General features: G+C 42.6%; 2 protein-coding genes across 8 annotated transcripts in view; one reads left to right on the forward strand and one right to left on the reverse strand.

Annotated features, from left to right (window-relative positions):
• pex1 (peroxisomal biogenesis factor 1) overlaps positions 1–15,910 on the forward strand; it is a 174,569-nt gene that overhangs the window by 54,339 nt on the left and 104,320 nt on the right. The gene's annotated exons all lie outside the window — the stretch shown is intronic.
• The window catches only part of elmo1 (engulfment and cell motility 1 (ced-12 homolog, C. elegans)), a 114,114-nt gene that overhangs the window by 16,701 nt on the left and 81,503 nt on the right, over positions 1–15,910 (reverse strand). For 6 of the 7 annotated variants that reach the window (XM_055018067.1, XM_055018065.1, XM_055018066.1 and 3 more), the window contains one exon: positions 14,346–14,482. In XM_055018067.1, coding sequence (XP_054874042.1) covers positions 14,346–14,482 — 137 coding nt within the window. Of the gene's footprint in view, positions 1–8,639; positions 9,095–14,345; positions 14,483–15,910 lie in introns of those variants that run through there. The other variant, XM_023298736.3, reaches the window with a different exon arrangement.

Genomic DNA, 15,910 nt, shown 5'->3' on the forward strand with positions numbered 1-15,910 from the left:
TAAATAATTCGGGTAGCATTGTGACTTTTTAAAACCAATAGCCTCACCAAGTAAAAAGGCAATTTCAGAGACATCTCTCTTTTGCAAGAACTGCAGAGGATATATTGTGCATGAAGGAAGCCACCTAAAACAAGAAGAGGAACCTAGATGCTAAATTATCTTGTGGCTCAGAGCTCAGTGTGCTGAAAAACGTTGTTGTACTTTAAAGTGATTGGATCATTTCTAAACTTATCATGGAGATCATCTGCAGTAATGTAGCATCGGAGCCAAAATGCAAATGCCAGCATCAAAGTGACCGTCCACTAGAGGGCGGGGGTCGACATGTTCCCTCCCTGCGGGTCAGGTGCAGAGACTCTGAGCTCAGATGCAGGTTTGTGGTATCAGTTTATCCATCCATAAAGACAGCTGTCCATTCCTGCCTCAGCTGCAGCAGCCAGGAACATATTTATGCTAACTCTTACCGTTCACCTCCATGAAGGACTGCGCTCTGTATTCTGCCTGCATCTGTGATTCCCTGTAATTTGTGTGCCATATTTTCATGGGGAGAAACAGGTGTCCAGCAAACAGCGGATTTACAACCCCCAGGACTGGCTTTTCGGCATCAGTCCGTCACCTCAGCCTCCCCTCCTCCTCCTGCTCGAGCTGAAAAATGCGCAGCCAAATGGATGAAGCCACAGCTTGCAATCATGCTACGAGAGATTCATCACTCCTGTCCACTATTTTTAATCACAGCTTCACGCAGTTACCCCGTCATAAATTTTTCGCACACATGCATGGATCTATAATACTCATAATTATGCCTAAAATTAATTTGTTTTCCCATTAAGATTACAAATGGTGTGTCAGGGTGTCTACAAGGAACATTATTCCTTTAAAAAGCTTTTTAAAAACACAAGAAGTGATGACAGATAGAATTTGGTTTGAGATTGCAGACTGTAAACAAAATGAAATCAGAGACGTCAGCTCTCTTTGTCACCTTCAGATTTCTTTCCCACCTAATCCTGATCTCAAGAGACCCACTGCCATCCAGCCCTGGTGTTTCAGCAGAGCCGTCCCTGGGGAATGTTCATTAATATGCCTTGTTTGCAGTCATGTCTCCAGCAGGAAAACAATTCTGTTGGCCCATGTGGCTGCTCTCATGCTAATTAACACAGCGAATATTCATCACATTTAATACGAACACATGGTCCTTTCACAACAGGGCGGGGGGCATTATGAATATTTTATCTTCATCCTTCTCTGTTATCCGCTAATTGCACAGAGAGCACCTTGGCAGAGGTGAGGTGACGTCAGCGAAGCAAACTTTGCAGCCTGAGCTCTCTCCCGGGATAAATTTAGGCTCAGTTTTTGTGCCGCCACCATCCCAGAGACACTCTTGATGGTCAGAATTGCTCATCTTGTTCTTTCCATTTAGCCGATTCCGTTGATCCAAGATTTATCGGTTCTGTCTTGTTCACCTTTATTCCTGTCTTTCTCCACATTCCCTAATCTCTTCCAGACAACAGGCCATCATTCTTTCTTGCAGCTCTTTCAGCGAGAAGTTAGACGGCGGCGCAAGTGTCAGCAAAAAGTAATTAAACGCCGTCCCATGAGCCATCAAGTACACGTAATGAAGAGCTGCCCACCAGACTCCTTCACTCTCCTCCTTCTGTTACTTCCAGTCTCTCCTCAGACAGGACAGTCGGGCAGTTCCACTCCCTTGAAGTTGCCCCGCCATCCATCATCGACAACGCCTCAGCCGTGACAAATTACCATCCCCTGCTCGCCGGCCAATCGGCTGCGGCGGCTGCTCCATTTACCTAAGAGGATGCTAATGACATCATTTACCAGCTGTCCGTCAAAAGCTCAGCCGCCACTCAAGCCTGTGTGGAGAAATCTAGAAATTGTCCTGAAGAAACACTTTGGTGGGCAAATAACAAGGCAGTAATCACAGAATAATGACTTTGCTGATAACTCCCTGAAAGCAATCAAAAAGTCAATCTCACATGCTGATAATGGGACCTTTACTAAAGCAGACACATGCTCACGCACATAGAAAAGGAGCAAACTCAACCACACATGTGTTTCTTTAATAAGGAGCAGAAAAAGAAAATACAGGGAATCCATTTCTCTGTTATTGAAATGGTAATTACATTTCCCCTCCCTGCCACTGCGTCCCATGTTCAGTTAATAATTATCTCCTTCAAAGTTGACCATGATGTCATTAAAAATAAAACAACGCTGCAAAGACGGACATGAAAGGACGCCTCTTATCACGCTGCACAGAGAGAGGAGGCTGGTACAGTTTGTATTAAATTTAGAAGCTGATAAAAATGCAAAAATGGAAGCAGACAGGGATAAAAATGTGACAAAGTGGTGGTTATAGACATAAAGCTCCTCCTGTCACTGTAAAGTTACCCTTAAATTCAATTTAATACTCTAATACAATAAAAAAATGAGTACCACAGACCTTGAAGAAATTAGTGTAGTCTGTTGTGTATTAAATCTATAATAAGATGAGCGTTTTTCATGCATGTGGCCATTGTTTCCTTGTGGTTTCTGTGTATAGTGACACTAATCTATGCCAACAATGCCAACTGTGCCAGTTTTTAGCCTCCCTCAGCCCCCTGCAGTCTGTGTGAGAGGACGTTCGGGGAGGCACAACAAAACGCAAATCTCCGCAGCTTCTCTCTGCTCCCAGCATAGCGTAGTGCTTCAAATGCTTCCCACCGGCCTGAAATAGCAAAAAGCTCGAGCTGAAACAACTGTCAAACATGTGACAGCTACAGAGATGACATTTGTAAGGAACTTCAGATGAAGATGTCTTTGCGGCGGTGACATGGTGGCAAACTTTCCCCCTATAGCACGGATGGGAATCGTTAAATGTGAGGAAATCAATGCCAAATCGTTTTAATTCTATCTCGAACATTGCTGGCCGGCCGAGCTCGTGGCACGAAGTGTCACAGTGAGGGTGCCATTTCACAGAGGGCGACGTGCAAGCCGTGAATACTGCACAGCAGCAAGATTTCCAGAATATATTTAGCGTAACCAGCTTTTCTCGTTAGACTCTCCTGACAAACCTCGTCTATGTTACATCTGGTAAGAGCAAAATAAGTGGGAAGGCTCCACTCTCATTCATTAAAATTTCAATATGCATCTACTCTCTACAGCTCGGATGTATCGAGTCATTGTATCTGAATATTTCAATGGGATAAAATGGAGTGGTGAAGGGGGTAAATGTTACTTGAAAGTGCTGTGAAAAGCAACTCTTTTCTCTCTTAGTGAATGCCTCGGGGACTTCTTTGACAGCATTACTGCACCACGGAAAAGTGCACAAACTGTATTGTAGGCAAAACAGTTGAGTGCCCACTCAATGTACACACATATGCTAATTCGTTCCCTCTTTTACAAGCATTATATCACAGGAACAAGCACCAGCTCACACATAAACTACGACTAATAGTCACTAATAGCAACTACTACCCCAGCCACACCTGGAGACCTCCCTGCATCGACTCTTCCTTCAACATGACTGATGCAGGATCGACACCGGCTGTTGCTGCTGGCTGTTGTTGTTGCCATATTTAGAGGGCCAGTACTGCATGCTGACACAAACTGTCAGAGAAGCTCTTTTTCAACAACCGGCACTCTATGTGAGATGCAACGCAGTCCATATGGATGACTGGAGAGAAAAAGTCGCCTGGGAAATCGCCACTTACAGTGAGTCCATCAAGAAATGCTAATGAAAGCCAATTGCTGACCTTGGCTTGTGTGCAACATTAATGAGTGTTTTATTATGACATAGTTGTTACAGGAAATATGAACATTCAGCATTAATTGTCCCAGAGGGCTGAGTAAATTGGTGGTGATTAAACATCTATTCAAGGACATAAAAGCAGGTACTTCATTATGTGAGATAATGCATCGGGGACAAACACCACCTAAGAGCACTGCCTTATGCATTGTCGCAAGGCAGGCTGACTGAAGTTGTCTGGAAAAGTAAATAAAACAACTCTTCCATGAATAATGCAAGCAGCTCCCATTTAAGCCGGTGACCGGGATTTTTTTTACTGCCAAACATGCAAGTTTGGCATTGCACGGAGCAAAGAAATTTTAGCCGGCGGATGCAGTGATTTTCTACAACATGCAATGGGATTCAGGGACTGGCAGGATGTGGAGTTTATGAAGCTAGTGGGATTTCAAGCATAGTGGAAAATATCAAGGAGAATGAGGATATCAGATTTAAAAATTAAAGCTCCCCTCCAGTGTCCATATGCTGTTTTTCATATACTGGAAGAAGTATAATGAGCAACATAAGCAGTCAGGGCCATGGATGAGCATTTCCACTTCCAAGCTGTAGCACACGGATGACGGTCTCAAAAACACGGATTCAGTCTTCTGGGGTTTTTACATAAACCAAAGCCTTGCCAACTTACCATTTCTGATTTGCTAACACGTACGGCTGAATTACTCTGATATGAAAATTTGTCATCGTGAAACGTAGAGAAGTTTCAAAGTGTTGATTCGTAGGTGAGTGGGTACGCTCAAGTTGCAGAGAGGCAGGAAAGTCATAGATCTCCAAATTTTAGAGGAAGCAACAGCTTAAACTTCCATCAAAGCCATTTTAAGGCAGGAAGAGATCACTTTCATTAAAAAAAAAACCCAAATTTAAGTTTGTCACTTATATACACTGAATCTGAATTCATCATGAATTTCTAGTAGCAGAAATACTGTGCCGATTTGCCAAGACTATTACAGGAGTTTTCTAACGTTGACTCGTAGTTCGTCCACTTAACAGGCATCAATGACAGAAACAGCTGTCTATTGATGTGCACCCATCAATGCTATCACCATTTCCTGCTTCCCGAATGAATCTTTGCGTAACCCTGCAATGGGTCTGCCACCTGAGGACCCGGTGGATGGGAGTTTTCATCTCCACACCAGTACTGTTAGGGAAACCTGATGCTGTCAGAAGGGTTGGTAGGCCGAGCACAAGATTAAGGAAGGTGCTAGAAGAAGACACTGGTCTGGAAGGCAAAGAACTTTTGACTGCAGTGTTGGACAGAGGAAGCTGGATGAAGAACTTCATTCATGCCACCAATTCCGTTGGATGCACTTAACTGACTGACTTATATACACAGAGATTAGTTTATAGAGGTCTAGTTAATGACCAAAGAGGGGCTTTAATAATGTGACCATTTAGTGCCATATAGTTTGCAGCATCGATGCACAATCCCCTGTGCAAATTCATTGTTCTTGTGCATTTAGTCCTAATTGTTAACTGCGTGTGGCTTTAAAACAGTCCAGCTTTTGTGTCTTTGTTGTTAACGCAGGTAGGTGGACTGTCTCAGCAATAAAAAATCTGTCTCTTCCTTCCATGCACCATCACACAGACAGAAGAAGTGCACCAATTTAATCAATGATTGAAGCAGTGATACATCAAAACTGGGTTATTATATGATACTAATGATAAGGCCTTTGGCAGCCGTATCCTACAATGTACACACAATAACTCACACCCACGCACAAGAGCCCTTGTGGAGACTTTTCATTCGTGAGTGCTACTGGGCACAAAATGAAAAACAGATTGCACGCACTTGACAGAAAGGCATGCAGACATAAATATATGAATAGACAGATGAATAACTAACTCAAAAGACAAGAAAAACTTGAGTTTACTCGCATCATCCCCCTGCTGGTTTTTCAGTGAGCTGTAGTGGAGGCTGAGACAACAGTATCATTATCTGGATACACAGAACAACAAAATGTTAGCTCTGCATCTCGGCTCATGCAGCTCTGAAGGTTTGATGCTAATGACTGATGATCTCTCTGGTCTGATTAGTGAGCTTAGCTTTGGTGTTCTCGACGTGAGTGGGCCAACGCTGCCTCAGATCAGAGATCCTCCCTTAGGCACACACACACACACACACACACACACACACACACACACACACACACACACACACAAACACACTCATGAAAAACTAATGCGCTGAAAAGAAAAAAAAAAGGAAAACACAAGCCTCCTGCACGGAAACACAGCTGAGCATTCACACTATACTCTCACATAGAAACCATGAGGAGAGCAAACTCATAAAAACCTTACACGCCCCTACAAGGACTCCAACACAAATACGCCAATTTGTTGTGGCACATGTACAAAACACACTTTTTGTGCAGTGTCCGAGCGTGCTCACACGAGAGAAAAAAAAAACCCACAAAAAAAAAACAATAAAGCAAACCTTGTTAAGGGAGTGGGAGGTGAGGCAGTCAGGCAGAAAGATATAAATAGCCTGTCTGAATTCAACAATAGAGGTGGTGGGGGGTGGGGGGGGGTGCTGGTGGTGGTGGTGGTCAAGAGGCAAGAATGAGGAGGAGGAGGAGGGCGAGAAAGAGAAAGACAGAAATGGAAAAACAAAAATAAAGAAACTGAAGAAAGCAAAGAGGAATAGCAACATCTTGGTGAGGTACAGGAAACCAAATAAGAAAACAGCAGGTCTCATTGCAGGAGAGCGGAGGAGAGGAGTGGGGGAGGTGCAGGTTTATCCTCATAGATGCACCGTTTCATGCAAAGCAGGACAGCAGCAGTCACAGTTGTTGGCATATGGCAGCGCGTGCAGCACTTTCACCTACTGCCCCAAGCTGCTTCCTGGAATCCGAACGTGGCATCCGCCCAAAAAAACCTTTGGCACCTGCACCCGCATTATTATTGTCACATCACTTCTGACTCGACGCACCAACACCCATTTAATTAATCAAGTATGCACGCACGTTAACCTTCTGGCAAACTGGGCGAACTGTCCTCTCTGCTAAAGAGCAGAGTCAGAAAGCATTTGCATTGATTTGCATTAAGCGTCCTTAATTGATCTGCGGCCTAAAATAGAACAGAAACACCACGTCTTAATAGTGGCTAAATAATAGCTGATATACGGAGGCCGATGTGAGGGTTGCTCTGCTGCAGTTGTTGGGGTTTTTGAGGATTGCCATGTGAATAATCCCACATGGGACAGGTCGGTCTTCAACATGGCTGAACAAAGCCGATTATCTGCTCTCCTCTATATCACCCCAGGCAGGAACAGAAATGTCAAACACCAATAAAAAAGGGTTTGCTTTAGCTCTGCGCTTGGTTCATTTAGCTCAAGTGCTACCTCGGCCCGGATCATGCTCTCTCGCTTAAGGCCACTTTATTTTTTACCGGTAAACAGACACAACACTGTGTTTGTCAGTGCTTGAACTTGGCTTGTTATTTAGGAAATAGTATCGTTAACAAGGCTGTATATTTTTTTTATGAAACACAGTTTTTTCATTTTTTTTTCTTTACTGACAGTTAGATACCATTCTCCCATCCATCTGTTCAGTATGAAGCTAGATCCAGGACACAGTTAGCATGAAGCTTGATCCTGCCAAGAAATAATTCTACACCCTGGTAAAATCACAATGGGTCATATTTACACCTTAATTTTAACAAGAAAAAGAACGAGATATAACTAAGAAATGAGATTTAGAGGTGCAGATTGGCAACTTCCACTGAACTACCTTCTGGCTTCAAACTGAATCATCTGCTATAAGAGCTTTAAAATATGAAATTAATCTTACAACCTATCTTTTTCTTAGATTAGCCAATTAAATATTCTGTGAGGAACATTTTCCCACAGTACAACATCCTCATATGCAACAAATACTCATATACGCACTTTTGCCTCATCGGTTATCAAAATTATTCTTGATTAATCATAGCCAATCAACTTTTTAATCTCACTGCTTAACTGCTTCAGCCCTGATGGCAGCAGAGTAGGTCAGACACTGTTCCTGAACACCAGGCTGAATAGGACAATAAATGAATGCAGTGCTACTGTGTTTTGTCCAAAAACAAATGAAATCAGGTGCTGGCAGTATTTCACAGGCTCCTGCTCGACAGTCTGGGTCTGACCTCGCTCTAATCCTGTGTCAGAGCCCTCTGGCTAAAACACCGGTTGAAGCTCATCCAAGACCGAGAGAGACAGTGTGGAGCGGAGGAGAGCAGTAGTAGTGGCTTTGAATTCCTCTGGTGACAAACAGTGGGTGTTGGTGATGTGGAGTAATCCCATTCACAACACAACAAAGCCCAACCCCCCCATCTCACACACACACACACACACACACACACACACACACACACACACACACACACACACACAGTATACTGGAATACAGATGATGCCTGGGGTGTGATGGAGGGGATACAGTGGGTGTGGGCATTTAAGTAGATGTGGGTGTGAGCTTGTGAGACAGGGTGAAATTGTGATCCAGCAGATTATGTTTGTGTGACTGAGTGTGTGTGTGTGTGTGTGTGTGTGTGTGTGTGTTAATGAAAAGGCTGCGATGTGGGTCCCGGTCTAACCTGCTTACGCCTCGCCGAGTCTGCACAGTCCCATCTGTCCCTCCTCTTTCTCCTTCCGCTCGGCCCCGTCCCATCCTCTCCATCCCTCCCTCACCTTTTCTTCTCCACACCTCCCCTCCCACCATCCCTCTCTCCCTCCCTCCCTCTCTCCTCCGCATCCAGGCAACAACACAAACAGTCCCTCTTCCTCCCCTTTACTACCACCTCCCCTCTCGCTCCGTCCATCCATGCTAATTGAAAACCCTCATCTCTCGCTCTCACTTCCATTCTTTGTACTTACATGTCACCTCCATGCTTCCAAATGTGGTGTGATGCTCTCCACAGTGACCGACGAATCCTCGTGCCTTTTGTTGCCAGAGAGGGAGTTTTGTAGCACTCGATGGGGAGGCAGGGACGGATGGGAGGAAGGATGGATGGATGGATGGATGGAGGGAGCAGATGGCTCCTCGAATGAGCAGTCTAGCTGATTGTGGACAGTTAGCTTTAGCGTTAGCCACAATAAGGGAAGACTCGTCTGTCAACAGCTCCAGCACCACCTCCTTCTGCCTTTTCTTTCCTGCTCTGGCTATCTGTTCCTTCACTTGCTCTGCTTGACTCTCTCTTTTAGCATATTCTCTTCAAAAAAAAAAATAAGCTACCTTCTTCTGCTGTACTAAACTTCACCTATCTCCCATCTACTATATTTTTGTAATACTTCTCTATTTGCCTTCCTCCCTCCCTCTGTGACTCTAAGAGCATCAGCCAGGCTGCTCGGCTTCGCTTATGTTGATCTCCAGGCTTATGCCCTGATTGGACACACGCCACGATCAGAGACACCAATGGAGATGCAGCGAGTGGATCACATGATAAGTGTGTATGTATGTGTGTGTGTGTGTGTGCGTGTGTGTGTGTGTGTGTGTGCGTGTGTGTGTGCGTGTGTGGGAGAGAGAGGTTTAGACGGAGAGGGAGGGATAAGAGAAGAGGAGGAGAAGAAGGAGGAGGGGTATTGTGAGTGGCTGCAAGCCGCTACATCAGTGAGGATTTTTTTTTTTCCAAGAGCAGCTTGAGTAGAGAGAGATGAAGGCTTTTTTTTCTCTCTTCTTTTTCTTTTCCTGTGGGGAGGAAGAGGAGGAGGAGGAGGAGAAGCTCTCAGCACAGCCGTTTGGATGAAGGGATGACAGGCAACCGTACAAGACAGAGTCTCTGATAGACGCTCGCACAAGCACCGATGCACAGAAACACAGGCACATGCAGCAGAGTGGCTCCATCTTACCGAAACAGAGCCAGAGTAGCGCAGCACAGCAGAGGTAATTGAACAGGGGTTGCTATGGAAACAGGGGAAACGGTTGCTGACGGTCGGAGCTGTGCCCTGGGAGCATCAGACTTGCCTCCATTAAACACACACATACATCCATGTGCGCACACACACACACACACACACACACACACACGCACACACACCTCTTGTTATCTGTCTTTTACTAAACACTACATCCAAAAAACCAACAAGGCAGAAAGTATGGCAGCTCTGTGGCGGTGTGTGCGTGGGCTTAACTGCCACAGTGTTTTTAAGCTTCAGTTAAGCCTTTGTCTTAAATGAGCATAAATTCATGTAAGAGCCTGTGTGTGTGTGTGTGTGTGTGTGTGTGTGTGTGTGTGTGTGTGTGCTGTGATGCTCAGTCAGCCATGAAGCCACTGAGAGAGCCATCAGCGTTTAAGATATGCTCACACACTTGCAAGTCCACAGCACCACGCACGTCCAAACATCGATAAAACCTGAACGAGGTGTTTTAGTATTCAGCACCTCGGAAAGCTCAGTGCTTTTGGCGTCTGGCAGCAAATGCAGGAGCTGTAGGGGAAATCTAGCCGTACACCAAGCCTCTTTTGAAGTGGACACCCTCAGAATTGTCCTCGACACGTCTTATTATCCACCCACGCGAGGATGTGTCCTCTCTAAAGAGGATACACCCTCCTATACTGTATGCACGTGACATTTAGAATGGCGCCGTGCATATATCTACACACTATACAAACTGGGCCTTTTACAACGCAACCACGTGTTTGTTCAAGAGAGCAGAGTTGGATTGTGTAAAGCTTATTTATGAATATCACAGTGACCACTCATGACACCACATTTTTCATAAAGCACCACAAAGGAAACAAGCTATTTATTTCTTGGTTTACTAATACTGATTACCTGACAAACTGAGAAGAAGGGGCAGCAACAGTCCAGTTAAAAGCCCAATCACTGAGCTTCAGTAGCAGCGAGAGGCATTAATTCTTGTCCACAGCACGTCAGCACTTATGCATAAATTAGTATCAGTCATTATTCCACTGAACAATACATAAATGCTTTTCACTTTTCCCTGCGCCTATTTTTCAGTCTATTTTTCTTTATTCTTCATTCAGAAGATTTCTCCCCTCTCCTATTCTCCTACCTGTATCCCTTATAGATGCAATGAAATTTTAAAAAATACATTTTCCAAATCCTAATACTCTCCTCGGTAATAGCTCATTTAGCTCATAAGAGAGGGCTGTGCTTGAATCTCATAATTATACCCCACCCACATACTGCATTTCACTGACATACATCATTGCTTTTCACTGTGACTTTAAATGTAGATTTTTTGTCATTTCCATTTCCCTTCATTGCTTTATAGCATTTTAACAAGTTGCTTTACTGACCATGTAAAAGGTTTCAACCGAAAACTAATTTTGTTCTTGCTCTCATTAGTACGAAATTGTCATTTTTTTATTTGCTCATGCTAATTCTCAGGATTCGGAGGAATCTGAGCCTTCTCAGCGTGATTTTTCCTCCTCGCTATCATTTCGTTTGATGGAACAAGCACTCGATGACTGCTTCACTTACAGATAAGCAACACTGATTCTTGTCTAACAAATTAGGTAGAAACGACAACTTTTCCAATATCATCAGAGGAGCTGATGTCTCAAGACATTTCTCTAAGTTCATAGTGCACACAAAGTAAGACTCGGCGGGAAGCGGCAAGCTTCACACGCACCATTTAGCTGATACGAAGCCCTTGAGACTTAACGCTCTTGCTATCGACAAGCCACTGCTGAATTTCAAACTCCCGAGTGTGTGACGAAAGATGAAGCTGGGGAGGGAAAGAGGGTGAGGGAAGGAAAGCATCATCTATCTTCAATCGACTCACCTTCACGGGGAGCGAGGAGGGGATTGGATAACAGGATTGCTCGCTAGAGGAGTTGTGGGAATGGCATGTGCGTTCAATTGAACATGAGATGTAGTAATTCAGTGCCTATTAGTGAGAGTTACATGACTCCCATCTCTCATTAAATAATGTGAAAGTTTCAGTTCATTAGAGGAACATTTAGTTGATCAAAGAAGGAGACTGACATGATAAATCTCCTGTGTAACAGCGAGAATTTCCTTTTCTCAGTTCTGAATTCATAAAACCAACAACACAATCATGCTGTCAAGTTATCCCACTACAAAATCTGTTAGTGAGTTAAAAATACTTCCTTGATGAGGACATCAATAGACTGTAGGTGGATTTAACATTTATTCAACAAATGCAACAGCGGACCACGAAATTAGTTTTTCTGTCTTGATTTCAATATGTCATGATTCTTCTTACAGCCTCTTGCAGTGGATCAAAAATGCCGTAGCAAGTCTTAAAGCAACAACAACAATACATTTTTCATATCACTCCTCATTTCTTTAGTGAAAGTTGAGAGCGAGACTTTTTTCACAACATTGCATCTGAGCGCTAAGTTCTGTTTGTAATGACAATCAGGCCGGCTTATGAAACTCCCACTGCTGTGTTCCATCATTTGACTCACAGCTAAATAATTGAGGATGATGCAATTCCACATTTTATTTATGCACACCAACAGTCACTCCATTCACAAACAAAAACAAGAAGCACAGGCTCTTGAAAACGTATACTGGGGATGCTGGACACTGTTAGAGAATACAGTGTCACCTTTATGCAGAACGATGTTTGAGACTTGTTATTTTTGGTGATCAAAACCAGTAAGAATTAGCACAAGACTGAGTCACTAACTAACTGTGTCAGCAGCTACTTGGACACAGACTGGCTTGTAGCTTGTGCCGGTCTGTTTGGTGTTTGACACCATAAGATAATCATAATTTGTTTGACAAATCAAGCAAAAGGCACAACGCATCTGCTGACTGTTACAACTGATGCCCAATTGACTGCACAACATACAATATCTGTCATAAACACCTCATTACTATCACCGTCTGGCCGTGCACACTCACACACACAATTTCCTGTGTGAGCTGACTCAACATTAGCCAGCTAACAGGAAGTTTGTCATCTTCATCCAAACTACGCTGAGCTCTAAATGAAGATGTAGGAGCTTAATCAGGGGCTCAGCCAATGGAGGCAGCTAATGTTTCATGTGAGAGAAAACAAAGCACTGCAGGAAGAGATCTATCCAAATATTCTAAAATATAAAGCCCTTGAGATGTGTGCACAGTTTCCTCTTTCAAAACCTAAACGCTCACAGCACGCTCATCTTGGAACATGCATGTCCATGCCATACTAACAGGAGAATCGGAGATATGATAATTGCAGCTGTAATTAGGTGGCAGCCATGTGACTGTGCTGCTTCCGGCCAGAGCTCATAACAGACAGTTAATGATGTAGTCACGATTCTGCACGGCCTTAAAATAGCAAAATTCAGTCATTAAAAACACTGCTACTTAACAAATACTCCGCTGCTATAAATTCTGTGTCATCAGCCTACTGGCTATGTGTCAACAAATATGAAATTATGAGTCTGTCACATCGTGTAGGTCAAAGTTTTAGTTAAGAAATGCAACCCTCTGAACCCCAAGCAGTTTCTGGACATTTTTTTGCTCTTGCCAGATTTTTTGTCTCACTGTGGTCTTACAATAACAACCACGACTAGAAGTACAAAGAACTAATAAATGTCTTCTGTGCAGTATGACACCATTATAATGGCACAAATCATAAAAAACTAAAGCAAAAGTTGAATTCCTTTGATTATTTATTTTAGAAAAACCTGGAGTCAACATGTGCAGTATTTGTCTAAGTGCCCACAGGCATTACTAATACTGGAAAAAATACATGGCGGCTTTACATACTAGAGATATTTTCCTACTTCCATTGTTATATTGCTTCCATACTAGTCGCCTCGCTCTGTGAAAACACAGCCTGCAGTTCAGCCCAGTTCCTACCAGTAGTCCCTGAATTTTTGTCGTATGACTGTTGGTTGGAGCTGAATCTTTAATAGCTTCATGGCTGCATTGAGGAATGTAGCTTTTTTTAGATTTTTTCAAAACCTGCTAAAAGTTAACAGGACATTTTTGAAGTTTTTTTTTTTATTATTGTTTTTTACAAGAGACGTAAAAATGAAGCAACTTTGATGAAGTATCACAATTTTAAGTTAAGATCTGGTTAATTTTCCCAACAGAACAACATGTCTGATGAATCAGATGACAGTTCTTTCCTTTTCCACAGTTTCTTGTTATGATAAACTGTGTCATTTTGATAATATATTTTTAAAGATAACACGCCTTTTAAAGCTGCTGGCAGGATTTGTTATTCAGAGGGCGAAGCAGTAAAAAGTTATGATGCCATATTTTTTTCTGTTGTCTTCGGAAACTATTTTATAATTGTGAAAAACTCTAGCTATGTCACAATTAAACACAACACATTAGCATTCAGAAACATTTTAGTACTAATTTTAGAGTGATTTACAAACAGGACATGATAAAAACAAGAAGTTCTCTAATCTAATTAGGACTATCTACAATATGTTTAAATGTTCTCCCGTTGTGAGGAGTTCTTCATCACAATACTCAGAAATTAAGATAATTAAATAGGCCTATTGGCACCAAGTGTGGTTCAATTTGTCTCTTGTCCAGTGTGGATGCACTTCAAACCCAGTTATAATTAATCTGCAACATGGACATGGAACAAAGTGATCTTTTGTATTCATGTTAACTTCCTCAAAACACACACATGCAGCTTACCTTGTTAAAATCTTCACTCGTGGCTCTCATCTCCTTCCAGGTTTTGTTGAGCAGCTGGATGCAGATGCAGAAGAATTCCTCAAAGGAGCGATCGTGGGTGAAGAACATGGGGTGGAAGTCGTGGCAGTTTTCACTGGCTGTGGACACAAGAGATGCAGATGGTTACCTACAGCAATAAATATAAGTGAAATGGGTCTGTTAGGGAATGACAGCAATTTTAGGTTGCCACTTAATCTGACTTAACACACATTAAAGTGGATTTACTTGATTAAAAAACACTTTCGGTTAGTAGTATGACATTATTCTAGGCGCAATAATTAGATGGTGTTCAATATGCAATTATTAGGTTAAGACCAGTATTTACTTAGCACTATTACAAAACTATTTACAACAGTATAAACTGCTCTGTCAGCAGCAGTCGGTTTCAGCTGACTTGCCACTAACAAGTCTTTTAGACTCTTGTGTATATTTATTGGCATAATTGCTGTATTTTTCTCGTATGTGGCTGATCTGACAGTTTGTCGAATTAATTTTCCTCGTTACTGTTGCCGGTTCATTTTTGCAGTATGTTTAGTCCAGCTCTCGTTCATGTTATCTCATCTTTCTCTTAAATTTATAATCACTACCACTGAATTTCTAGCTCAGTACAACCTTCTCCAGTTCACGACTGAATCCAATAAAAACCTGCTAATGAGAAAAATGTATTTTCCACAGGCAAAATGTGAGCTGAAAACAAAAAGGAGGCCCTGAGTACACATAAACCTGCTGGTGCATGTTAAACAAGGTGGAAACAAACACACTAAATGTTCTCTTCCAAAGCAACTCTTTAAAGCAGTAGTTTGACATTTTCAGAAATAAAATTTATGGGCTGACGCTTAGTTGGGCACAAAGACCAGAATCAGTGGGAAACGGCTATTATAGCCTGAAAAAAGACAATCCACCGCCTTGAAAGCAAACCAGTTAACAAAAAATAGCAATAATATAACAACACAACATTGTTTGTATATTTTGTACAAATATTAAAGGTCCTCATTAAGTCACAGATTTAATCCCTAAAAACTCAACTCGGTGTATCGAAGTTACATATTTAGAAGTTGTTTGCATGAAAATAATCCCTTCCTGCTTGAAAATGGCCAAGATGAGACAATACTGTTGCTTCCTCGAGGATCTCTGAAGTTCCTACCTCTTCCTCTACGCAGCTTGAGCACACCGGCTCACCCACAACTCTGCTCAAAGGCTGTAAAACTGCTCAACACAACACAATGACAAGTTGTAATGTTGGAGTAAGTCAGCCAGAATGATTTGAATCAGAAACTGATTCTCAAGAAGAATGATGATACAGAGAACCCAACCCCGCAAGTTGACAGGTTTCTTATGTTTGTCATGTTCAAACCCCGGAAATCTGAATCTGTGTTTCTGAGACTGTCATCAGTACACTGTTGTTTCAAGATGGAAACAATCAACCACAGCTGATGGACATGTTAACTAGGTAAAACAAAAACTTCATATTCACTGGAAGGGGCTTTAAAAGTGCAAAAATGAGAAGCTGCGGTTCACAGAGGAAT

Source organism: Amphiprion ocellaris, chromosome 15, assembly GCF_022539595.1.
Source record: "Amphiprion ocellaris isolate individual 3 ecotype Okinawa chromosome 15, ASM2253959v1, whole genome shotgun sequence".
Lineage (NCBI taxonomy): Eukaryota > Metazoa > Chordata > Actinopteri > Pomacentridae > Amphiprion > Amphiprion ocellaris.